We start from the raw sequence: 27,315 nt of genomic DNA on the forward strand, positions 1-27,315 counted from the left end.
CCAGTGTAAAGTCACCTTGTAGATTTTCTGTAAAGTTGAACTTACACTCTAAACTTTTTTTTTTCTTTTTTTGGGGGGGGGGGGGGGGGGGGGGGGGGGTTGCTCCACAGAGTTTATCAAATTCACCCAAAAATATGATACCATGGTTGCTAGCTAACATTTTGTATTTGGTTGTATTTAATGTATGTACATTACAGTATATAGCCTAAAGTTTGCACACACTTGACCAACACACCCACGGTATATAAGCATGTTGGGCATTCCATTGTGGGGATGGTGTTCCAAAAGATTTTGGAGCGTATCTGTGGGAATGTGTGCCGATTCAGCCAAAAGAGCATTTGCGCAGCCAGGTACTACAGTTGACTGTCAAGACCTTGCTCACAATCAATTCCAAATTCTTCAAAAAGACTTCAAATTCCCTGGATTTTGACTCAGACTACTTGAGTTCCTCCACACCAAACTTTTAAAAACACCTGAACTCCGTATTCTGGAGTGAAGACGGGTTCACATTTATTTATTATGGGTACTTATATAACGCCATCAATTTACACAGTTCTTTATATATATATATATATATTGTACATTCACATCAGTTGGTCACATAGTATATATTTTAAAGCAAAGCAAGTGTAGTAATACTATTTTTTTTTTAAAGTGGAGATTTTCTTTAAAGTACATGTCATTTAGAGGTGTGATTTAAAATTAGAGCCAAATTGATACAGCATTGAAATGGACATTTAGTAAACATTCACTGCAGGTAAATCTTCCAGGTGCATATGTTTTAAATTATAGTGATCGATTCACCACCAGTGAATGTTTAGTGAAAGTCACACTGACTGCTTTATGCTCCTTGGCATAATACTATTAAAGACAAAACAGAATACCTTTCCAAGCCGGAAGCAAAGAAAAAAAAAAAATAACGGTTTTAAAGTTCTGTGAATGTTCTCATTTGTCCAGGTCATGGCATAACTAGTAGCAGTCTGTCACATTCAGTTGGACCTCTGTAATCCTAGAAATCTTGTGCAACTTATACAAGCCAGTTCTTTAACTTTGATGAGTGCCCTGAAAATACATCGGTTTTTATATCCATCAGGTAGCAGACACCTCAATCCAATCACCATGGAATGTGTCAAGGCAGATGTTGATTGTCCAAGGACAGAATGGGAGGCATAAGAGATCTAGAACCACCCTTTTCTAGTTACAGAATTCCATCCTTGGTCACAGGTAGTCTACATAGGTGTTAATCCTCCCATTCACATAGGTGTACTAAAAGTATGAATTGTTGTCAAACTGCCAGGGTAGAGATGTAAAAAAAAAAAAACAAACAAATGTGAAAAACAGATGATGTTGAAGGCCCACATCCCTGTTTTGGGATAGTTATTCCAGCTAGATGTAGATGTAGTATTGCTCTCAAATGTGCACCTCGCTGTCCTTTTTCTAAGGACTATTTCACTGCATTGCAAAATGCCTGTCACCGCAATGACACACAGAAAACAATTGTTTTGTGTGTGTCCCAATCACACTGCAATGCAGCCTGGGCCTGTCATGCATCATGTTGTGATAAAATGCAGACATACTGCATTTTATAGCAGCTCACTAGACAGACTTGCATAGCCCTGCACAGCAGTGTAGTGCATTGCACTGCTGTACAGTGCCATGGATGAAATATACTTCAAATAAAGTTTTTACAAATACAATAGAAAAAGAGGACCTGTGTGTGATGCGCTGCCCCTACTGCAGCCAGGAATGGATAATGTGGGACAGGTAAAGTGCTCCGGCAGTTGTCCATTGCTTTGTGAATCAGCCCTTAAGGTGTAGAATGCAGAAAAACTGTAGAAAAACTGTTGAGTGAACTGCAGAAATTGCCCTTTTAGGTGTGGACATTCAATTGGTGAGAGGTTGTTTTATCTCCTCAGTGTAAATTTCATTCCTCCTTATACTACACTGCTCATACCAAGTTATTTTGCTTGTTTTGGGGTGTTGGATCTATTGAACAAGCTTCTAAATGTATTGCGGGGATTAAAAGACACAGAGATGCATTGTTTGTTAACCCCATTCCACCAACTGCACACATACATGTGGCCTCATGGATGTTGGTTTTTGTCCGTGGGACACTTTATCATATATGCAGGCTATACAGTGACTAATCACTATGATAGTCAGAGGCTATCACAGTGACCAGGTGATCAGGAACCAGGTCTCCCAATGCACGTTCATTAGTACAGGACCTGGGGCTCTCGGAGAAGGGCCGGTCGCTGTGCTGGGTGCGCGCTATGCAGCATGGTGTTAAGATTTGCTTTACTCTCCCTCATGAATGGGTTAAAGACCCTTTTTTGACACTCCTGCTACAATCAACATCTAGCTTGATACATTCCATGGTGATTGGATTAAGGTGTCTGTGCCACCCATGTGGTTATAAATGCTGATGTGCTGAGATCCTGGCATTTATTAGCAGTGACTTGGATAAGCTATGAAATGCCTTCAACGTAACAGAACAAGTCCAGCTGAACATGACTAACTACTGCTAGCTAATGGTTTCAGAGGGAAAGAGAATTAGGAGCTCTAGCAGGGAACGTCTACCATTATGTCCTACATTGCTCTTGCCTCAACATCCACCCAAAGCAAAAAAACTGGTTTTGTTACGGCTTAACAGAGTTTCGGAAGAAAAAGGTTACTGAATATATCATATCAAGGCAACACAATCTACAGATATACAAAATACAAAACATTAAGGCAGTGTGATTAGTGTACAAGTGCAGACCTAGTGCTGAGAATTTCTTATTCAACAGCTCAGCATATACTGCCCACAAAGAAGCATTAAATGTTTATTTGTAAAATAAGTATTTCATACAAATATTAAAAATATTTTATATCACTTAAGGAACTTTCATAAAAAAGTAAAATTCATTTGACCATATATCACTATAGTTTCCTTTAAAAAGCAGAATAGGTGCAAACTCCAGGTCTGTCATTCTCATCTCTGCCTCTAGTATAACTAAGCCTACCTTTAAAATCTGGCCAATTGCCAAAGGCATTTGGTATTGGACTGTACGCTTCAGCACATGACAGCAATACACCCTATGCAGGGGCCAATGCCAATGGGAGTGGACAATCCATTAAGGAATGACTGGGAATATACAGTACAGGAAGAAATGGTGACCTCCTGGTCACAGGTCAGCTTGAGGTACTGAGCAGAAGCATTCATTCCTATAGTGACAACGCAGCTCCTTTTTAAGCAGCTGCTCAGATAGTGTGGTCACTTTTGGGAAGGAAATGCCCAAGCAGACTAAAACTGGCAGGATTGCAAGGTCAAAATAAGGAAAGGCAAAGTTTGCTGGAAGAAAACAAGATAGGGCCTTCAAAAAGGGAAATTTAGGTATTATTTAACCACTTGTCATATCATCATTCGGCTATAGTGCGGTTGTAAAGTGGTTAATTTAATCATATTTTAAGGTTTATATACACTTTTATTAGTCAATGAATCACTCACTCAGTGTGCACGATGCCCCTACATTGGATACGCAGATGCTTGTTTCAGGTCTGTGATTAACTAAGCAGTGAAGGAAATATAAGAATGGACAGCCCCATAACTTGCACCTTCAAAGACATGTCAGCAGTAGGAACTCCTACATTTGAAACCCAATAGGTTCTAGTTCTATTTACATGTGTGCAATACCTTTTATACAGTACTCTCGAAAAGCAAAATACCGAACCAGAATAGTCAGCACATGGCAGGCCCCTCTGGATGCACTGCACGAAAAATCCTTTTTAGCTAGCACACCCTACATGCTCTTTAATGCTGAAACCTCATAAGTCAGTGGGCAAGGACCTTGGTCCACACACTTATGCCTCTTTAACCTCACATTTGGCAGACTACTCTTATGTAAAACTTCACTGGCAAATAGTGAAGCCTAGGAAGTGGATTGAGATGGTTTCAAGCATTCAACCTATTTTACTACAAAACATCTATGTATCAGGGCACCAAGGATGCTTACGTTAAAAATGGAACCGACATGAAGGCACCAACAAATTCCTGCTATGGTCTGATAACACTTGGTTGGTATTTTGAACTTCAGGTTTTCAATAAAATAGCCTGTAACAAATCTGTGCATTTTAAAAAGTATGATGGAAAAATACATAAGCAAAGGATTCAGACTGGCAGTTTAACAGATATAGGCAGATGATGCTATATGCAAATTTCAACTTTTCCTGTAAAAGTTGAGCTTGGTTCCACCTCCATAGTCTTCCTATATGGCGGCCTCCCACACAGATCAGTAGGATACACATAAGGGTGTGAGGCTGAGCTCTGCTAAAAAGATTTTTCATCATAGGTTCAATTTGAACTGTCCAAGACTGTGACAGGCACAACTCTAATTACATACACGTGACAAATCTATGCTATGCTTAATAGCATACAAATTCATACAGTAGATCTGGTTCAGTAAAAACAAGACTGTAGCAAGTCTAACTGGCACTGAGATATGAGAATGTGCCTTTGCTATCCACCAGTGAAGAGATCATCTGCTTGTCTTCCAATGATGAAAGTTATGTACTCTACAGAATCACAGGACTGGAGGTAGACTCAATCATTTCTACAACAACCTGCAACAAAAAAGAACAGTGATAGCATATATGTTTAAAAACTTCACAGAGTATCACAATATCTCAAATGAGCATATATGGATAAAGCACAATGCTTTATAGTGAACTTGGTGTAGAGCTATTCACCCTGAGGTCATCACAGAGGAGAAGGGGCACTCTGGAGGAAAATAAATTTAATCTCCAAACACGGAAAGGTTTCTTCACAGTGAGAGCAGTGAAAATGTGGAATAGACTCACTCAAGAGCTCAGTGGATTGCTTTAAAAAAGGCCTGGATTCTTTCTTAGATGCACAGAATATAACTGAATACTAACATTTATAGGTAAAGTTGATCCAGGGAATATCTGATTGCCTCTTGGGGGATCAGGAAGGAATTTTTTTTTCCCTGCAGGAGCAAATTGGATCATGCTTTGCTGGGGTTTTTTTGCCTTCCTCTGGATCAACTGTGGGTATAGGATTATAACTTTTTTTTTTTTTTTAACTATGTAACTTGCAAAGATCAGCCCTGGTGGAAGTTTGGATTTAGGGCAATACCATTGATTGGCTAATTAAATACGTTGACTCTGCAATAACAAGGGTGGGAGGAGGGCATCCGGATGAACAACAATGAACATTACTTGCACTGAAACATGCCATATAATAAGATCTGCAATTTCAGTAATAGAAACTTCCCATTAGGTGAAAAAGACACTTAAGCTAGCCATACACTTATCAAAAAGTGTCCAAAATTTGCTTTGTGGGTGGCACCCTGCCTGCCGACATCCTTCTATTGAAAAATCAAAAGGAGCTGGGTGAAAAATTGTCATTTGTACAGTGACATGGCAAGACATTACAACTACATCTGGGCAATAAGTACAATACCTCTTTAAAATATATTTCATTAACTTATGAAAGACATTTCAGCAAATCCAAATTGTAATTTTTTTCTAATTTAGAGCACATTTACACTGTTGCATTTTAATGTAAACTCACAATGTAAATGCATGTGTCAAGGTTGCCCATAATTCATGTAGTGCATGTTCCCATCCTAGCACTACATTTTGAAAAATAAAATATGTCAATTTTTTTTTTACGCATTTTCGTGCATTAGAAGGCCCACAGAAGTTAATGGTGGCACATCCAAACACATAACATACATTTTGATGCATTAGCAACAGGTATTAAAAAGCCTTAGTCAGTGGGTGTTAACACTATGTACTCCAAATTCTAAAAAAAAAAATAAAAAAAAATTAATTGAAAATGTGTCAGCATGTTAAAACATGCCAGTACACAAAGGAAATGCATGTTGACACATGACAACACACCTGCCTAACACTACAAAAAATAAATTGAAACACACACACACACACACACACACACACACGAATTGGCCCTTAAGTAGAGATACATCAATGCAGTGTGCATACATAAAATGTTTATAGCGTGAGGATGACATGGTAATTTGTAAATGTAAGTTGATTTTTCTTAGATTTCCCTAATTCCAAAAAAATTGTTAAAGTAAAAGTATACCCAATCAATCATCAAAAATAAACCTGAACGCCCAGATCCAAATTTTCCCTTTGTTTACCTTTTCCTTCCTAACATTTTTTTCTTACTATTTTTCTAGTGAGCATCGGGTTTTTGCAATGGATACCTCCATTTGGTGGGTGCCTCTGCCCTACGTGGTAACGCCAAAAGGTAGTCCACTTGGTGGACTGTTTCTGTATTACTTAGGTGCTTGGAATAGTACACCCTGTGAATATGTGTATACCCTTTGGGTATAACTTAATATGTCTTCTCTCTGCTCAGTGAGGGTGTACTCTTTTTGGGTGTGTTTGAATAGGATGTCATGTAATTGGTAGACTTGTGTAATCATTCTGCAACATAAAGATTTGTCTACCTGTAATGCACTATTGCTGAGCATTGTAGTTTTGATATGGAACCTGAAATTATGCAAAACCCCTGTAACTGTGTCTGATATGGTCTGTTTATTAAAGTTATAGAAATAGAAAAATGAACTTTAACATGGTAAAGTGACACTGTCATCACAAGGTTATTTGTATTAAAAGAACACCCTGTGAGCAGCAAACGACTGGTCTAATGGGTTGAATGCCTACTTCCACAGCCATACTTGGAAGCAGGCTGGAATACATGCTGTGGCTGGAGGAGAAGTGAAATGGTAGCATTTCCACAAATGGGCTATCTGTAAGGTAAATATACAACCTTATCTTTGACAGGGTGTTATTTCAATACAAGTGGCCTAGTGGTGACAGGGTCACTTTATTGTCAAGTTAATATATTTAAACCTGCCACTTTTATTAAAGTACCCGGTGATCCTGCCAGAAATGTCCTTGTTCATTCATTTCCTGCATTGCAGTGGTGAGAAAATAAAAAAAATTTCACTGCCCATTGAAGTGATCAAGTGGCTCTATAGTCACTCAATCACTTCTACATGAAAGGGAATTTTGATACGGGATGATGCCTGCAAGTGGAGGCATTATCCTGGTATAACCACTGAAACCTGAGGACATCATACGACGTCCTAGAGGTGGCAAATGGTTAATATTAGCATACTGTTAATGGTAATTTTGTTTGGTATTGGGTCTTGTTTCTGTTTGTTATTGTGTTTTTGTGTTGTCTTTGTTGATGTAACTGTATGCTGATAACTTAATAATTTCTCTTTGGGATTGTAACGCCCTGCTGGTTAGTTTGTTTATGTTAGATAGAGGCCAAGTAGAAGCCTGGGGATAAATCAGCCTGAGATTGAGGTAGTGAGGTTACCTCAGGACAGGCTTGGAGCCTCTAACAGGCTCCTGGGGGAAGGTGTGCAGTGTTGGGTGGAAGATGGATTGAGGAAGGCTGGAGTGTGGAGCCTGGCAGGGGGCCCCAGGGAGGGGAGCCAAACTACAGGCAGGTTGCTGGAAAAGAGTACCTTCACTGCCTCAATGTCTCCTGGGGAGGACTGCCAGTGTAGCAGAGAAGGAGCCAGCCCAGGGTAATGCCTAAAGGCAGCCACCAACCCACCAAGCTAATAGGAGAGGACAGTGTGAGTACTCTTACACCCCCAGGATCATATAAGAGGAGAGGGCATATAGGTGCAAGACCCAACTAGCTTCTCATCTGGGACTGTTCTAAACTAACAGCTCTTGGGCTCCTTGCTCAGGGATACCTTCAGGCAGCTGGGTAAAGAGAAGAAATCATCTGGGGTTTGAGGAGGTACACCTAAGAGTCTTTGATGCTCTTCAAGAAAAGGCTGTTGCTGATCTGAATTTTTTTGTACACAGTTGCTAAGGTATTGTCCTCAAATCCTACAGTTCCTCAGGCATCCCATATACCCCTAGACCCTAACCACGTTTAATACCTTATTAAAATCCCAAAACCAAGTTCAAGGACAGTTTACTAACTCCAGAGCAGAGCACAGGGGGACACAATTCAAGGGTAGTGCTACAGGATTAATAAAGCATTCAGAATCTGAAGATAAACAGGTAGAACCCAGGTAGGAGGATTTGTTTCATCTCTGTGTATCACCTAAAAGGGGCCACTTCACTGGGTATGTGTCAGGGTTTTCAACCACATTAAGTTAGGGATTACATCTACTTTAAAGCATTAGTAAACCACAGATAAAATATGAAAAAAAAAAATTTCAAAATGCCCTGCAAGGAAATGTCATAATGTGTTAGAATGAATTGCATACCAGCACATTATGAAGGACTTGCCTTAAAATGAAGCCCTCCAGCGGCACACTGTCACCACTGCAGAGGCTTCCATCTTACCCGCATGTGCCGGCTCTAAAAAAGAGCCAATATCTCCTAAATGGTGCATCTTTAGGAGATATTCATTTTACCTACAGGTAAACTTATTATAAGCTTCCTATAGGTAAATGTTAAAAGAGTTCACTACCACTTTAATAGTCTGAAACTTTACACAATTTAATTATTTTTTTGATTAGCAGTCACTGACCTCTTGGATGGAACCTCTTGGAGTCATGCATTGACATCTGCCAGATTAAGTGGCTTCTCAGTCAACTTCTCCCTACTAATAAAAAGAGAGAAGTATAAGCAGAATACTTGCCAGCTGATTATTTATCCTAGCAGATACCATCCAACCCTAATAATTACAATACTTTTACACCCCCACCCCCAATGCATCCAGTTAGTGGACACTCACCATTCCATTACTGACATTTCTGTGCTGTGAGTCTTCTGCTTGCGATAATATCGAAACAAGACCACTGCCAGGACTATAATAATGATCACAACACTGCCAACTCCAATCAACAATAGCAGCAACATGATTTCAGAAAACTTTACTGTGAGGAGAACAAGAACACTTTAATTACTTCAAGTACAGATGATAAAGAATCAAATGCAGTTCTAGATGTCAATGCAAAAAGGAAATGCAGTAAACCGCAATTTACATACTTGCCTTTGTCAACCACTTTGACTAAAATTTCTCCCATTTCTCCATGCACATCAGGAGGGTTCTTGACTTGGCATAGGTAAGTTCCATTATATGATTCCTGGATATTCCTAATTATTATAGATCCATCACTGCGCTGAATATTTCCATCCCAGACTGCACGTCCTAGAAAACGTCCTTCAGTTGGTGGAAATGGATTTCTGTGGTAATAGAACACCTAATGGAAAGGAAAGACAGCATGATCAGTTAAAGTGTATATCTGTGCAAAAATTAAAAAAAAAACACAATACAGATGAAAATATTTATAAAAGAGGTAGAACCAAGGGTAAAAAAGAGGCAGAGACAAACACGGTGGTTTGCATCCACTAATGAAGACAATTAGAGGTATAACCTTTTCAGTATAGCACTTGTAGCATAACTCATCAGCCTGTTTAGGTACAATAGCTCACAACAGAATATACCTATATAACAAGAAAGAGATTGGATTCAAATACATAGGAGAGTACTGTCTTGACAAATACCACTTTTTTCTCAAGATCAGTTCCCCCCAGACACACCCTAGTACAGAGTCTCAACACAGTACAAGTGGAATGTTATTGTAGCAGTTTACTTTGGATCATAGCTATTGGTGCCACTATGGGTGTATCCAATCATTCTGACCACAATTTGTCGAACTTGCTGTGGTGGGTAAGTTAACTTTTTCAGATCTATGGTAGGTGTTGACTTCTTTAATCTAAAGTTTCAATAGTAGGGGGGTAAGGACGATAGCGATTTTTTAAGGTAAGGTAGGGCTAGGAACAAGACTTGGCTAATTACTAACATTAACAAATGATTATCTTCTTGTAGCTCCAAGTATCCCAAAATGCAGGTAAGGGGGTTTTCTGAATGTGAACACTTACCTTTGTTGATAAGGTTTGTAATGTCTTGCCAGTAACAAACTAGTTTGGGGGCAGCGCCATATCATGTGCAGAAAATTGCCCACATCTCTATTACATCATGAGCATAATGGGGATTCTCGGTGACTGAATCATTGGGGAGTCCTGTATGGCCTTTGTATAATGAACAATTGTGTGCGCCTTTTGGAAGTAGAAAGGGAAAGGAGGCGGACATTCTGTAGAAGTTTTCCATTGGTCATCAGATAATGGAGAGTTCTTTATGCTCACTACTCAAATTCTATGTAACTATATTATACCATAATGTGTCTGTATCATGTTGACATGCATATCTGAAGCTGAAGTTTAGTTATTTTTTTTTACCTTCTGCTGCAGTCACATAACATACCTGTAATGCAGTATGAACCATGGGCTGATGGTTCCTGAAGAAATCTTCTGTTATACCCAGTCCTCCACACAGCTCTGAACTTCTGGAGCTGTAGGAATTAATAGCTTCCGGTCTAACCATAACATTGAAGAAGCTGCCGATGGTGGGCCCCATTGGGAGCTTCTGAAATGCATTGAAATGTAGGACCTGAAGATTTAAGTTATTAACCCCCCAGAGTTACAGAAGTTAAGAGCCATTAAGAGGATTGGGCATCACTGGAGAGGACAATCAGCCTGCAGGATATGATACATTATTACAGGTAAGTTATGTGATTGCAGTAGTTGGTAAAAATAAACTAACTTGAAATTTAAAGTCTAAGGCCTTGTTCACACAGGGTGTACTAAAGCATACGCCTGTGCAGAGCCTTGTTTACCTGCATGGGGATGCACAGGTGTTCCGTGCATCCCGATGCAGGTAGTCCCATTCATGTCACTTGTGACGCAGTGGCTGGACAGAGACAGACGTTGCTCCCAGTCTTCCATCTGTGCTGGTGTATGGCCCCAAATGCACATTGTCTGTGTTCAGGGCTGTCCATCCGCATGGATGTCAGATTGGGATCAGCGTTTGTATCTTTGCAGGGTCTGCCTATACAGGGATGCATGGAACACATGTGCATCCCCAAGCAGGTAAACACGGCCCTCACATAGGCGTATGCTTTAGTATGCCCCATGTGTACAAGGCCTTAGAAATTGCATTGTAGAAATATTGTAATCAACTTGTGTCTTTAATTGATTCAGGGAATTCTTTTTATTCTTGGATGTTTGTGCTTGCAACTTTACAGAGGTTACAAGGTTCAGTGACGTATATATTGAATGGTGCAGGCTGTAAGCAAGCCTGGATTTGTTAAGTTACTCTAATTAGTCCTTTAAATGACTCAGCTACAGGGCGAATACATTTCGAAACAGCATCAGTATAGTGTTGAAGAGTTTACTCATTTCATAAATTACATAGATTTAAAAATGCACCAACAAGGTACCCTTTAATCTAGCTTTTGGTTGAATACAAGGCAATAACAACAAAAACTGCAACAATAGAGGAAATCAGGACAAAGCAAGAGGTGAATATTCTGTCTTGCATTTCTAAAAATACCTTGATTTGAGAATTGTTGGAGATATAGTATATTTGATGATGAGATAGGGAACAACATTTGAAGAGCTGTTACATAAGTGGCATTTCTAGTTCTAAAAACTTCCAAATTGTATTATATATAATAGGCTACTTTTTGTATGTTAGGTACTTTGTCAAACTACCCTTGTTTGGCTATTAGATATACTGTACAATCAGCCATACAAATGTGAGTAATAGGCTTCTTATAGTAATGTAGGAATATAGGAATTTAAAAAAAAAAAAAGGGGGTGGGGTGTATACGTGCTGCGAGAGGAGATGGCCGCACTGCGAGTCCGCCTCCGCCTGGGAACATGTCCGGCCACCGCCATGTCACTGTTAGCCATATAGACCTTTCTCACAGTTCCCCAGAGAGAAAATCACCTGCAGCATCTCAGCAACATGGGCCTGCCATTCAAATCGAAGCAGAAACATGCCTCCAACTGCACATCCTCAAGCAGGCCTAGCTCCAAGATGGCACCAGCTCCCACATCCACATGGATCCTCCTCCTCACCAGAGAGCCTCCACCAGTTCCCCTCCACTCTGCAGGAGGAGAGCATTCATAATGAGACCCTCCTCACTAAGCTTAAAGCCATAGAAATCACTGCAGCTTCTCATAAACTCTCATCTGAATTAAAACAAGAGATCAGGGAACTGGGACATTATGCCTTTTCCCTGGAAGGACACATGGATGATGTCACGTTAAAATCATTAATGAACTGCAAGCTTAAATTGCTGCTCTCAAAGATAAGCAAGGCCTGACTGAATCCATTACCACTCTACAAGGCACAGTCACAGCCCTATTTCAAGAACTGAGCCATGAGATCCCTCCTGAATGGTTTGAAATGGACAGGAGACACCATGCCCTGACACACAGGCTCCCAGATGGTCCCCCGCTAGACACCATTATTTAATGTCACTTCTTCCGCACAAGAGACCAACTACTGTCTATAGCTGCCTTGAAGTCTTCACTACAATTCCAAGGACATGATTCCAGCTTTTGGCAGACTTGGAACAAAGCACTGTACTCAAACGCAGGGCCCTAAGTCCATATCTTCAAATTCTGTAGGAACTGTATACTAAATACTTTGGGGGCTTCCCCTTCAAACGGAACTTTACTTATAACGACAAGCAACATCAAACCACATCCTCTGAATCCACCAAGTAATGCTTCTGTGAATTGGGGCTCCGGCTCCCATGACACTGGCTCCAAGTCTTCATCACCATCGCACCGGAACTCTACCACCAATTCAGCACTTCAGCGTCTACCGGGCCAACGCTTTCACCCAGTGGCAGTGGGATGAGTATTGCCAACTTATATTGTTCTTTACCTCACACTCGGCAGTCTGAGACCACTCAGATCTTTCCTGCAATTTGTTGACTGCTTCCTCGCCCCGTATTTGGGATGAAGCTCTATGTTATTTGGACATTTGTTTCAGTTAAGCCTGTGCCCTCAGACCTTCAAACCTACCTTTGCCGACTTTCTTTTATACAATTTGTGTACCCCGCTGGAGCTAATGCTGACTTTATTGTGCTATGTAACTCTTTCTAGAAGCCCTTTTGGGGCAGGTGACATTTCTTGTTACCACCTAAGTCACCACTATTAGCCCACTGGAGCTCTCCCCCTTAATTAAGTTGCATTGTTTAAAAATTCTACTGTTTCTAAACACACAGTGTTGTGATGATGACCACTCCCCAGTGCACTCTCATTCAGTGGTGTCTACCACCTAAAGTATATTTATATTAATGTGGTCTTTCTGACCTGAGCTACTCTTCCACTTCGTCCTGCTGTCTTAATGAACATGTGAATACATAAATTCAGCCTGTACTTTTGCCAAACCCTGGCTGGGAGTACCTGGGGACCTAGTAACTAGGTTTCAAGCTACTGGAGATGGGGCGTTTCAGGCTACTGGAGATTCTGCCCACCTACTCCCCAGGGGCTTGACCCAATATACAGTTGTGTCCAAAATTATTCAACCCCCAATGCTGTAAAGGGGTTTAGGGACTATAGTGTACATTTGGAATTGTATTCAGAATCAAATCCTACAAGGACGTTGTAACTACCCAAATGCAACTAAAATGACATCAATTGTTTATGTAATACAGTAGTAAATGGTTCTTATGTGGTTTCTTCATTGCCACAATTATTCAACCCCTTAAAGACTACCACTCTGAAGAACAGAGGTTCATACAGGTGCTTTCCATCAGGTATTGAAAACACCTGTGGATGTCACCGAGCAGCAATCAAGCATAATAAGCACCAATTAGGCAGCTTTAAAATGACTGTGATACTCAGCTCCTTCTAGACATTTACTGGTGTGGTTACAAACATGGTGAAGGCAAGAGAATGGTCCAGGAAGACAAGAGAAGAGGTGATTTCTCTTCACAGGAAGGGCAATGGCTATAAGAAGATTGCAAAGATGTTAAACATACCAAGAGACACCTTAGGAAGCATCATTCGCAAATTCAAGGCAAAGGGCACTGTTGAAACGCTACCTGGTCGTGGCAGAAAGAAGATGCTGACTTCGACTGCTGTGCGCTACCTGAAGCGTAGAGTGGAGAGAAGTCCCCGTGTGACTGCTGAGGAACTGAGAAAAGATTTGTCAGATGTGGGTACAGAAGTTTCAGCCCAGACAATAAGACGCACACTGCGTAATGAAGGCCTCCGTGCCAGAACTCCCAGGCGTACCCCCTTGCTGTCTCCAAAGAATAAGAAGAGTCGACTGCAGTATGCCAAAAGCCATGTGGACAAACCACAAAAGTTGTGGGATAGTGTTCTGTGGACTGATGAAACAAAATTAGAACTGTTTGGGCCCATGGATCAACGCTATGTTTGGAGGAGGAAGAACAAGGCCTATGATGAAAAGAACACCTTGCCTACTGTGAAGCATGGTGGAGGGTCAATCATGCTTTGGGGCTGTTTTGCTTCTGCAGGTACAGGGAAGCTTCAGCGTGTGCAAGGTACCATGAATTCTCTTCAGTACCAGGAGATATTGGATGGAAACGTGATGCAGTCCGTCACACACCTGAGGCTTGGGAGACGTTGGACCTTTCAACAGGACAATGATCCCAAGCATACCTCCAAGTCCACTAGAGCATGGTTGCAGAGGAAAGGCTGGAACATTTTGGAGTGGCCATCGCAGTCACCAGACTTAAATCCGATTGAGAACCTCTGGTGGGACTTAAAGAAAGCAGTTGCAGTGCGCAAGCCTAAGAATGTGACTGAACTGGAGGCCTTTGCCCATGAAGAATGGGCGAAGATACCCGTAGATCGCTGCAAGACACTTGTGTCAAGCTATGCTTCACGTTTAAAAGCTGTTATAACTGTAAAAGGATGCTGTACTAAGTACTAAGATTGAATGTCACTTGGGGGTTGAATAAAACTGATAATGCTGTGAGCACAGAAAAGACATTTGTGGTTATTTCATTATAACTGTTATGTTATATTTGTCTGACCTACAAGTGCCTCTTTAATGTAAATGTAAGCAAGATGACTGAATGATCAAAAGCAATGTCAAACTGGCCAAAACACTCAATTTCAGTGGGGGTTGAATAATTTTGGACACAACTGTATGTCTTTTTTACTTCATTATTGATGGGGGGGCTTGCGGTTGTGAAGTGCCCTGCCCTTACCTGACACACTACTTTATATCCCACCCTGCCATCTTCTTTGTCTGTTGGCGGTGGAGTACCAACCATCCTTATCAACAGAGCCCCTTGGCTCAGAAGGAGAGGGTATTACCCCTTTTTTAGACTCCCAATATTGTTACATTGTGTCTACAGGGAAGGGCTCCTTCCTACTTCCCCCCACTTGGGGTGACTACATTCATGTGGGATCTCCCCTAACAATGACTATTGATCGCTTTGGTCTGTAACTTTTGGGCGGCTTTTAAGCCCCCATGACTTTTAAGAATACTATTCTGCTTCAATTGTTTTTTATGCCCAGAGGGTATATCAAAGTCTCTTGTTTCATTCCACTCTTTTTTGAATTTTTTTTAGACCCTCGCCTAACACCCCCCTGGGAGGTCATAGCCTTAGTCATTCACTTATTTTGCTTTGGGCCTCTGCCCTAGACCCTACCTCTTGCGTTCTTCGCTTGCATGATTTTTTGGCAGTTAGCAGGTTATGTTTCCCTGGAGCCATCCCATGCCCCATATGGTCCCTAAATACGCATTTTTGTGTCTCTGGATCCTGCTGGCACTCTCTGAGTGCCTTTTTTTCACCCCCCTTTGTTGGGAATGTTTTTTTTCCACCTCCTCCCTCTCTCTATTCACCCCTCCTTTTTTGCTTTTGTTCCTCTTCCCTCTCCAGCCCTTAGAAGGTCCTGCAGGTAGCTTACATGGTTGTAATTGGTACCCTACTTTTCCAATATGGCACTTTATTAATTTACTCTAAATGTTCAAGGCCTTAAACCAACAAAAGCCGGTTAAGGTCTTCAAATAAATACAGTACATTCCTGCAAATGGGTTGTGGTGTGCCACCCATATTTCCTCAGCTTCACCTGCTCATACTTTAGTGGCTATTATCCTCAGGTCTTCGAATCAATGGCACTGACAAAACAGAGAGGGGTGGTCATTGCATTCTGTAAGCATCTTCCTTTTTCTTGTACTAAGCAAATAGCTGACCCCCACAGTAGCTATTTGCTACTCCAGGGTCAAATCCAAGATTCAGAAGTCACGATCCTGAGCTTTTATGCTCAGAATTGCTCCCAAACCAGATTATTTTCCCATTTGCTGGCCCTACTAGAGCACCATCGCAAAGGTACAATTTTTCTCTGTGCTGACTCTGATCTCATCTTTAACCCAAAGTTGGAAAAGATATTTCTTCCGCACAGCCACAGATGCCTGATGGCCACCGTTTCAGGGTGCTACTCACCCAACACTCTTTAGTTGATGCCTGTCGAGAAACGCACCCCCTGTCCAAGGATCTAACGTTGATACATGTTACTATCCTGTCAGTTTTGTGGACTTATCATGACCCACTCTATATTATTTGTTCCTCTCTAGTCCTGAAACCCTCTTGCTAATCCTGGCTGTTAAATTACTCGCTAATATCTTCTTTGGAAGTGCTAGTGCAAATCCAAGACAAGGCTAAGGAATTTTCTACTCTTAATGCTGGTTCGGTGGACTCAGCTTCCACTATCTGGGAGGCCTTTAAAGGCCGTTATCCAAGATCACCGTAGCCAAATAGCATCCCACCAGAAAAAAAATAACATCAGCAACCTATACTTAAGCTGGAAAAAAGATCTGTCAGAGTAGACAAATCTCGCCCAATAGAGGCGAACGTGGGTGCTCTTGAGAAAACCCCTGCTGATCTTGACCCTGTGCTCACAGATCATGCTGAGTGAACACTACGTTGGTCTAAACGTCGTTTCTATGCCAAGGGTAATAAACCAGATACCCTGCTAGAGAACAAGCTCCAGTCCACCCCCCTATTTATCTGCGCACTTGCACCAGTGTGGGCACAAGTAAGCTCTGAAAGCTAGTGGAAGAATTTTGAAGAGAAATTGGCAAAGTTATACTCAGGTCCTGCCTCCTTTAATACTGCAGCAGCTGAGACTTTTTTCCCTGGGACCAAATTCCCACGCATTGTGGACTCTCATCAAAAATGGAAGCTCTGATTACTTCAGAGGAAGTTGAAGCTGTGATGAAAACTTTAAAACTGGGAAGAGGCAAGGCCCGAATGGCTTCTCCACACATATATGTGATCAAACAGGCTTTGTTCCTCTGAGACAAGTTGGGGACAACATTAGGAAGGTCCTAATCTTGACCCATACTGCATGGCAGCGCCAGCAGGAACTCATGCTCCTTTCTGTCAAAAAAGTATTTGATACTTTATTGTGGCCCTACCTCTGCTATGTTTTAAGGCAATGGGGGTTCCAAACTGGCCATGGTCTTTCGGGTCCTGCAAAATAAAGTCCTTTCATTCATTTTGCATACTGTCAGGCCACATATTAATAGGCTTTCAATCAACAGACATAAATACAGTGGGGGATTGGGAGTTCCATGCCTTCTCCACTACTACAGAGCAGCACAGTTGGCCACACTCACTCATCTCCATTTTACCACTGACACCCCCATATCCTACTGGATAGATTTGACTGCAGCAACATAGCTTCCTCATCTTTGCTTTGGCTCCCACATCTCCGGCGCCCACTCTCCTTGGCCCCCTCCTTAACTCACACTCTGAGAGTGTGGGACTCAGTCAAGTATTCTAGTGGTGCTATCTCTCCCTATCTTCCAATATTGAACTTGACCCACTGCCCCTTGTTCCTTACAGGTTTTGAGACTCCAAGTACGTTCCAATGGTGGAATCAAAAAGGATTTGCTGATGCCTACTTCTGATTAGATTTCAAGGGTGTCAAGCCTTTCAATTATTTTCACGATACACATGAGGCGCCTTCACAGGAACTCTTTCACTAATTCCAAAATTTCACTCACTCTCTCCTTGTGAATCAATACACTTCCTTAACAGTCACTTGGTTTGAGAGTAAATGCCGCAAGGATCCACGGTCTCAGGGCCTTATCTCACTTCTGTATAGCTTGCTTAACTCTCAAGCCTCTGCCTGGAAAACAGCTTACATGGCAAACTGGGAACGAGAATTGGGAGTAACTAATTCAGAAGACTGGAAAGATATCTGGTTGCCCATGACCTTATAAGTTCATATGCGTTGGTATCTTAGAACGGTTTGTATTTCTAGGATTCGTACTTGCCCATTCTCCTCTGTTTTCAGCTATGTGGACAGGAGGGCACAATGGCCCATATATGCATATATGTTGGACCTGCCTGAGGGTTCGTAGGCTCTGAGTTTGGGTGTATACCCTGATCGACACACTCCTCCATTATAACCTAAAGAAGGACCCAGTCAAGGCCCTGCTACTTAAACCTTTACAGGAGGTACGTAAGAAAGCATGCAAAACTAGTCATTTTTCTCTTTATTGCTACTAAGCAAACTATTGCTCATTCTTGGAAATCACCTGTTCTCAGTTTCCAGGAAGTCAAAACTCATCTAAAATGGTTTCATGGTCAATGAGGAATTGACTGCCATACTGGAAAATAAACATAATATATTTTTAAAGATGTGGCCCCCCTGGATAGATTATTACCAACATGACCAGAGTGCATTGCAGCTGTGATCTTCCTCTCTCTTTTGTTGTAGGAGTTGCTAGGCCAGTGCGACACTCCAAGGTGCTGCCCTTTCCCTCCATTCCATTCTCTACCTCCTCTGCCCCATTCACTCTTTTCATGAGCTTTTTTCCCACTCCGCTCCCCCCCCCCTTTTTTTTTTTTGTGTTGCACCGCTCAATTTTTGCCCTTCACTTCCAGTTGCCCCAAGGGGCAACTGTACTGGTACCTGACCTGATTTCTCTTCTTTATTACTGCAGATGAGTAGAGCCTTGAAATACCTGATGGGTTTTCCCTTCTACAGTCTTCCCTCGAACTGTGTAGAATCTGCATCATCCTCAGAAGGACCTGCTGCCTATGGACTCATAGGTTCCGGTAGTCTTGTGTGGTGCTGAGTTTTCTCAATACCTGTAAAGGAGTGTCCCAGCCCCTTCTACTACACTTTGTGCTACTTTGTTAAGTTTTTCTTTGTATTCAACTTTTAAATACTTGTAAACATCAATAAAAATGTATTCGACCAGATATAAAAATATAAATTTAGATTCTAAAGTTGGATCAATTTAATGACATACATAGTTTACTGCACCATCACCACTGCTCTTTGCACAGCCGTTATAAAAAAAGGCTGCAAATGTTATTTTCTGTATAGTTACTATGGTTAGATAAGCACTCTTTTATCCTGAGAAAGTGTAAAAAAGGTTACTAAATATTACATATGTTACTTCCTGCAATAGCAGCTCCTCCTTGGTGAATACATGTTGCAGCAGAGCCTAGCGGTGCATGTACTCACTTGTACAATAGGGTAAGCTAACAAAACTTATTAAATGATCCTTATGGATTAATGTCCTTAAATGTGTCCTTATATTTGTCATCATTAGGCACAGTGTGCTCTTTAAGATATTTTTGTTTTACTGAAAAATTAACTGTTGCAGGTGTAACATTCAGCACCTAGAGCTGCCTGCACATACTGTACCTGCAGCAGACTCCAATTTTGCGTTTGCAGCTGAATGCCCAGCTATTATGATGGAAAATGTTTCTGCACTTGCTGATACTGCCAAAGCTTATCCACTCCTTTCTGATTAGAAAATTGATTCAAAAACTAATATTTATTTATAATGTAAATATAAAGCAAATATCAATATACAAAGTATAGTAGCAAATAACCATGCATATTTAACTGTTCTGACATCTGATTGGCTACTATGAGTTATCATACATGAAGGGGAATTTACTAAAACAGGAACAAACAGAATCTGGCATGGCAATCAATCAACTTCTAGTGTTCATTTTCAGAGCCTAAAGCGGAACTAAACCCATCAATTTCACAATTAAAAAAAAAACAGTTACATTCTCAGCACGCCAGGAATGCTGTCACATTTGCTTGTGCTTTCAACCAAACGGTCAGTGTCATAACTGATCACATGGGCAGCACCATGGCAGTTGAAGATCAAACAGTCTAGGCTGAAAAGGATAGGGGAGGGGGGGGGGGGGGGGGTGTTCCTCTGTAACTGAACAGACTGAAGATAGAAACTGCTTGGTTGCCATACACAGGTGCTCACTCCAGTTTTAGTAAATTCCCCCATTCTCTTTAATATATATATATACACACACACACACACACACACACACACACACACAGTCTTGAAGTGACCCTGTCACTATAAGTTCAGTTAACGTATTAAACCCAAAAGCAAACATTATATTGCAGTTTACCAATTCTTATACACTGCTCAAAAATATTAAGAGGGACACTTTTTAATCAGAATATCATGTCAGTTAAACTCCTGGGATATTGATCAGGCAAGTAGCAGAGGGGGTTGTTAATCTGTTTTAGCTGCTTTGGTGTTAATGAAATTAACAACAGGTGCACTAGATGGGCAACAATGAGACAACCCCCAAAACAGGAATGGTTTTACAGGTGGAGGCCACTGAAATTTTTTTCCCTACTCATCTTTTCTGTTTTTCACTAGTTTTGCATTTGGCTAGGGTCAGTGTCGCTACTGGTAGCATGAGGTGATACCTGGACCCTACAGAGGTTGCACAGGTAGGCCAACTCCTCCAGGATGGCACATCAATACGTGCCATTGCCAGAAGGTTTGCTGTGTCTCTCAGCACAGTCTCAAGAGCATGGAGGAGATTCCAGGAGACAGGCAGTTACTCTAGGAGAGCTGGACAGGGCCGTGGAAGGTCCTTAACCCATCAGCTGGATCGGTGTCTGCTCCTTTGCACAAGGAGGAACAGGATGAACACTGCCAGAGCCCTACAGAATGACCTCCAGCAGGCCAATAGTTTGAATGTCTCTGACCAAACAATCAGAAACAGACTTCATGAGGGTGGCCTGAGGGCCTGATGTCCTCTAGTGGGTCCTGTGCTCACTGCCCGGCACCATAGAGCTCGATTGGCATTTGCCATTGAACACCAGAATTGGCACGTCCGCTACTGGTGCCCTGTGCTTTTCACAGATGAGTGCAGGTTCACCCTGAGCACATGTGACAGATGCGAAAGGGTTTGGAGAAGCCATAGAGAATGTTATGCTGCCTGTTCGTTTTGGTGGTGGGTTAGGGATGGTCTGGGGATCATATCCATGGAGGGACGCACAGACCTCTACAGGCTATAGAATGACATCCTTGGGCCCATTGTCAGACCCTATGCTGGTGGAGTGGGTCCTGGGTTTCGCTTGGTGCATGACAATGCTTGGCCTCATGTGGCAAGAGTATGCAGGCAGTTCCTGGAAGAACTGATACCATTGAAGGAATTGATACCATTAACAGGCCCCCATGCTCGCGTGGCCTAAATCCAATAGAACATCTCTGGGATATCATGTTTCTGTCCATTCGACGACGCCAGGTTGCACCTCAGACTGTCCAGGAGCCCAGTGATGTCCATACAAACTACTGAGTACCATTTTGAATTGCTGCACTGAAATTTCAGCAAAATGGACTAGCCTATTGCATATTTTTTTCACTTTGATTTTCGGGGTGTCTTTAAATTCAGTCTCTGTAGGTTGATAATTTTCATTTCCATCAAACGATGGGGCATCCTTACGTTCCTAACATATTACCCAGTCCATAGCAGTATAGATATCCAGGTGTATGATAAGATAAAGCGAGCGCTCTTAATAGCAGCTGTGGCACTAAAGGTAACCAAAATATACCTTGATAAAACTGTATAAATAGAAAGTGCAGCGCTTGTAAAAATATGAATGATAAAAATAATAATAATAAATAAAAAGTTCAGATAAGTTTATATAATAAATATGTTAAAAAATCCCCTCCGTAGCAGAATTCAAAAAACTTGTGCCTGGAAACAACGCTAAAAATGCGCACTCACCAGAAGCGCAAAGGTAATATATTTACATGGTGAGTGCGCATTTTCTGGTGAGTGCACATTTTTACCGTTGTTTCCAGGCACAAGCTGTCAGGAATGGGCTCACCTGCCGTGTGGGCTGCAGTACCGATGCTTGCCAGCGGGTGTGTCAGGAATGGGCTCACCTGCCTTGTGGGCTGCAGTACCGGTGCTTGCTAGCGGGTGCTTTCAGCAGCCAGGATCTCACTCCTGCAATCAAGCCATCACCTGAGACTGATTGCAGGAGGTATACTTAAGCAGCACCAGGCCTGCAATCAGTGCCTTGGTATTTTCCCATGTGCCCTGTTGTCCTGATCCTGTTTCCTGCCTGCTTGACTCTGACTCTGCTAGAACTCCACCTGCACCGACCCCGGCTATTCCTGACCATTCTCCTGCCTGCTCCTGTTGTACCTTATCTGCCCGATTGTTCCGATTGTGCGTTTGTATATTTGTGCTCCTAATAAATTTTATTATTATTTCATCATTTCTGAAGCCTGCTATTCCCTGTGTCAGTCCACACATCTCTGGTCATACCTGGATCCCTGACACAAGCTTTTTGAATTCTGCTACGGAGGGGATTTTTTACCATATTTATTATATGAACTTATCTGAAATTATTATCATTCATATTTTTACAAGCGCTGCACTTTTTATTTATACAGTATAGATATCCAGCATGAGATTTTTCCCTATTGAGATCTGATGTGTTTTCAAATGGCATGGCATTTGTTTTTTTGACGTCTTTTTCAGGCTCTCTTTTATTTTCACCTAGTGATCTGCCAAATAAGTCTGTTGTTTTTCAGCAGAATAAACTGTCCTGCAGATGTAGCAGTTGAGAGAAACCATTGCTGACATACCAGCACACCAAGCTGATCTCCTTGACAATGTCTGTTTGGACAAAATGCATGTCGGGGCGGGGCGAAACTTGTGACTGACCGTACTCACATTTGACTGGAGCCAGCACCAGAGGCTTTGTATTGTTTTAGGCTTTTATCTGAAGATGTTTGTAAGAAGTTTTCAGGCTGACGTTTAATAAATATTTAACAGTACAACACCATTGGAGGCTTATCTTTTCTTGCCAAGCTTAATTGCAGAGCAGGAGAGGGAGAGTACAGCAAAGTTTCCATCAGAGGCATGGCTTGTGTGCTGAACGATTTATGGTGCAAGACCCACGCAACTTCACACTGTTAGACCTCCTATAAATGTGGCGTCTGATATTTAATTTACTGATATTCACACAGCACTTGTGTTGGTTAATATTTCCTTATAATTATGTAATTCACCTTTCAACTTTATTCTATTTTACACAGTGCAACTATATTGGGATTAATATATTGCATTTCTGGTTTAACCACTTGCCCTCTATTGGATTTACCCCCCTTCCTGACCAGGCCATTTTTTGCAATACGGCGTTGCGTTACTTTAACTGAAAATTGAATAGTCATGCAACACTGCACCCTTTTTCCCCACAAATAGAGCTTTCTTTCGGTGTTATTTGATCAACCTGTGCGGTTTTTATTTTTTTGCGCTATAAACAAAAAAAGACCAACAGTTTTGAAAAAAATATATATTTTTTTACTTTTTGCTATTAAACATGTCCAGTAAAAGAATTTTTTAAAAATCAAATTTCGTCATAAATTTAGGCCAAAATTTATTCTGCTAAATGTCTTTGCTAAAAAAAAAAAAATCCCAATACATGTAAATTATATGAATAAATAAATCTTATAGTGCAGCGCTACTGAAAAATTCCAGTAACAACTCATATAACATTCAAATACAGATATTAGTAGTAAAGTAAATAGATGAATGGTCAAAAACTGATGCCCCACGTGCTCTTATAACATATGTGCAATTAAGTAAGTGTTCTATAGTCCTGTTCCCACTATAGGACTGATAACTCAATAGTCACTCCACACGTGTGCCAACATATACTGGCCCCCTTAAATCACACACTACAGACATGATCAGTGTACATAATATGGTGACCAAAAAGTGATGATTTCCAGTGATGGTGTCAACACACTCCTCCTATGGCTAAATTGCCCCCTCACCTTCACTCTTCGACCCAATGGGCCATCATGCCTTCAAGATCACTAAAAGATCTTACTCCAATAATAGTGGATATCCTCAATGCTCCTTCCGTGGACCCCTTCACAGGTGGATCAGTATTCAAGACTCTCAGGATAGTGACATCAACTAAATGTACCACTCATCATAGACCATGATGAGTGAAGAAAAAATCCTTCATAGTGTAGTATTTAATGCAAATCGTCAGCTTCTTTAATGAGATAAAAAATGCCCACTCACTTGTAACATATATATCCAGTTAACAGCACTAGCAAACCACATGCATGGGTGTACTGCATGGGTTAGGGCTCATGCAGGTGTAGTAAGATGGCGGCCATACCAGATGTACGTCACTGTGGACCAGAAGCTGCATCACGGCATATCTACGCGTTGCATCACTGTAACACCTGACTGCGTCAGGATATCGCCATTGGTGCGCAATTCTTCCATATAAAGGGAGCTGGTCTTGAGTGGAGCACGATCCTGAACCATTTATGAACTTTTTCCATTAAGAGAATAAATGTGTAATTGTTGGTCACCATATTATGTAAGGGGGCCAGTATATGTTGGCACACGTGTCGAGTGACTTTTGAGTTATCAGTCCTGTAATGGGAACAGGACTATAGAACACTTACTTAATTGCACATATGTTATAAGAGCACGTGGGGCATCAGTTTTTGACCATTCATCTATTTACTTTACTACTAATATCTGTATTTGAATGTTATACGAGTTGTTACTGGAATTTTTCAGTAGCGCTGCACTATAAGATTTATTTATTCCTGTTCACTGCAAAAGGTATCGGTTTGGAGTGCTAGCGTCTTGTATTTTCAGGTACTCCATAGAGCGCAGGAGGAATTTACACTTATGTAAATTATATGGTTTACGTGAAAGTTATAGAGTCTACAAATGGCGGTATATATACACACTGGAATTTTAAAAAAAATGTTTTATACTAGTAATGGCGGAGATCAGCGACTTCAGCTGGCATTCTGAAACTGGGTAGGAACTAACTGCCACTGACATCCCAATGACACTAATACAGTGATCAGCGCTAATAAAAAGCACTGACACTGTACTAATGACACTGGGCAGGAAGGGGTTAACATCTGTGGTGATCAAAGAGTTAACAGTGTGCTGTTTTACATTTATTTATTTCAGGTACTGATATAGCGCCGTCAATTTACGCAGCACTTTACATATATATTGTACATTCACATCAGTCCCTAACCCTCAAGGGGTGTACAATCTAAGGTTCTTAACTTACATTCATACACATATTAGGACCAATTTAGACAGGATCCAATTAACCTACCAGCATGTCTTTGGAGTGTGGAAGGAAACCGGAGTACCCGGAGGAAACCCACGCAGGCACAGGGAGAACATGCAAAATCCAGGCAGGTGGTGCTGTGGCTGGGATTCAAACCAACGACCTTAGTACTGCTAGGCAGAAGTGCTAACCATTTAGCCACTGTGCTGTCCTTAATGTGCTGTGTGTGTTTTACTAGGGAAACAGAGAGATACACAGCAACATATTCTTTCTGGCAGGAGAGAGACATTTGGTGTTTACACACAGGTCTCTCCCATCAGTGATACTCGGCGATTGCCTGGTGCCAGCGGGGAATCTCTGGCCAGGACCTGCTGATTGACATCCATAGCCGCCAATGCAAATCACATATTTATACATGATTTTGCGCAGCCCTGCCACCCTTTAGCAGTAATTCTACTATAGGGCGGTGGGGAAACAATGCTTTAATTAAAAGGCAGCTTCTAAAATAACTTGCTATTCACTTTTCTTCCCAGCAGTCTGTGTGTTTTATTGTCTATGTACAGTAACGCAGTGGAGTTTTAAATAGACAAAGGCTTTTGACCTTCACACCATCATAGAAGTAGAAGTTTCTGGATACTTACAGACTCTTCACTGCCTCCTGCTAAAGGGCGAAACGTCCAGGACACCGTAACATCTAGGCCTAAAGGTGACGAGGAACTGAATGTACATTTCAGGCGGACATCTGTTCCATTGACTGCTTGGACCTGCTTTGAGGTATACACATCCATTGATGAAACTAGGGAATAAAAAAGATGGTTACAGTTCAGTTTATTATAATTATTAATAAACAGAGTTTATATAATGTCAACAGTTTGCACAGTGCTTTACAAAATAAAGGGAGACTGAACAGTTACAATACAATTCAATACAAAATTAGTAGGGTCCTGCTTTTTGAACTTACAATCTAAAAAGGGAAGGGCAGGTTGTATATAATGTAATAGTTGTGGGGGATAAGCTCATGGACAATGTCCAAGTATAATTATTAGGTGCAGGCAGAGTAGGCTTCCCTGAAGAGATCACGTAAAGCTGGACAGAGTAGAAGATAGCCGGACAGGTAGGGGTAGAGAATTCCAGGTGATGTCCTGGAGGCAAGCATAGGAAGAGGTGATGAGGAACTAGGAAGCTGGAGGTCTTGGAGGAGTGGAATTAATTATTTAGATGATGTTTGGAGATGAGGTTGGACAGTTGTGGATGGCTTTGTATGTTGTGGTTCAGGGGTGCTCAACCCATGGCCCACAGAGCCCTCTGATGTAGCCCACGACCACAAGCCAGGAAAGCGCGGGCCGGAAACACATTGATCGCAATCTGGGCTTGCTAACCTGCTATCCCAGAAGATCAGAGTGCATTGAGCCAGAGCCGGCAGTGGAAGAAGCAGGTGGCCACAGAGGGAGTAGGAGCTGTATTAGCCGATGCTTTCTCTCTAGCGCAGGTTCCTGTCCCAGGTGGAGTGATACCAAGTGCACTTTGCCTGGAAACTTTCTATCAGCCTGCAGGACGATGCCAGCAGAAGGTGGGAGAGGACAAGAAGGCCACACATATACAATGGGCATATTAGCACCTATAAAAGGGTTAAGAACTATTAGACTGCTTTCACATTGATCCGCGGGTGCAGAACAGTGTACCTGTGCTTTTTGAAAGTGCACCTAAACTCCTAAATGCAGGAGTTTTGGTGCACTTTCAGAAAGTGCACCACACCCGCAAGGTATAATAAAAGATTATGGCTAACCCGCAGGAAAGCTGCAGGTGCATTGTGCTGCACCCACGGTGTGGGTAAACTACAGCACATCAGTGTGAAAGCAGCCTTATAGGGATAGTAAGGGCTCATTTACATTTGCAGTTTGGGGGGCAGTAAAACTCCATAGTTGAGATGTGCTTTTAGCACTATCCCCCCACCCCCTCCAAGTACTAGTGTAGCATCAGGGGTCACAATGGGAACCCCCCCCCATGCTCCAAGGGGCTCATGCGGCCTCCCTCTCACATTGTGTTTTACACTTGGACAGGACGGGCATCATTTACAGGAACCGA

At 41.7% G+C, this 27,315-nt stretch overlaps 1 protein-coding gene across 1 annotated transcript in view; it reads right to left on the reverse strand.

Annotated features, from left to right (window-relative positions):
* Positions 1 to 2,812: 2,812 nt before the first annotated feature.
* LOC149441458 (myelin protein zero-like protein 2) overlaps positions 2,813 to 27,315 on the reverse strand; it is a 45,216-nt gene continuing 20,713 nt past the window's right edge. The window contains exons 2-6 of the mRNA XM_089657313.1: positions 25,872 to 26,026; positions 9,005 to 9,215; positions 8,747 to 8,888; positions 8,540 to 8,614; positions 2,813 to 4,602 (exon numbers count right to left, since the gene is read on the reverse strand). Of these exons, the coding sequence (XP_089513439.1) occupies positions 8,563 to 8,614; positions 8,747 to 8,888; positions 9,005 to 9,215; positions 25,872 to 26,026 (560 nt within the window). The 3' untranslated portion in view covers positions 2,813 to 4,602; positions 8,540 to 8,562. The remainder of the gene's footprint in view (positions 4,603 to 8,539; positions 8,615 to 8,746; positions 8,889 to 9,004; positions 9,216 to 25,871; positions 26,027 to 27,315) is intronic.

Source organism: Staurois parvus, unplaced genomic scaffold (genome assembly GCF_062004578.1).
Source record: "Staurois parvus isolate SC_StPar_1 unplaced genomic scaffold, SC_StPar_1.0 ptg000981l, whole genome shotgun sequence".
In the NCBI taxonomy this organism is placed as follows: domain Eukaryota; kingdom Metazoa; phylum Chordata; class Amphibia; order Anura; family Ranidae; genus Staurois; species Staurois parvus.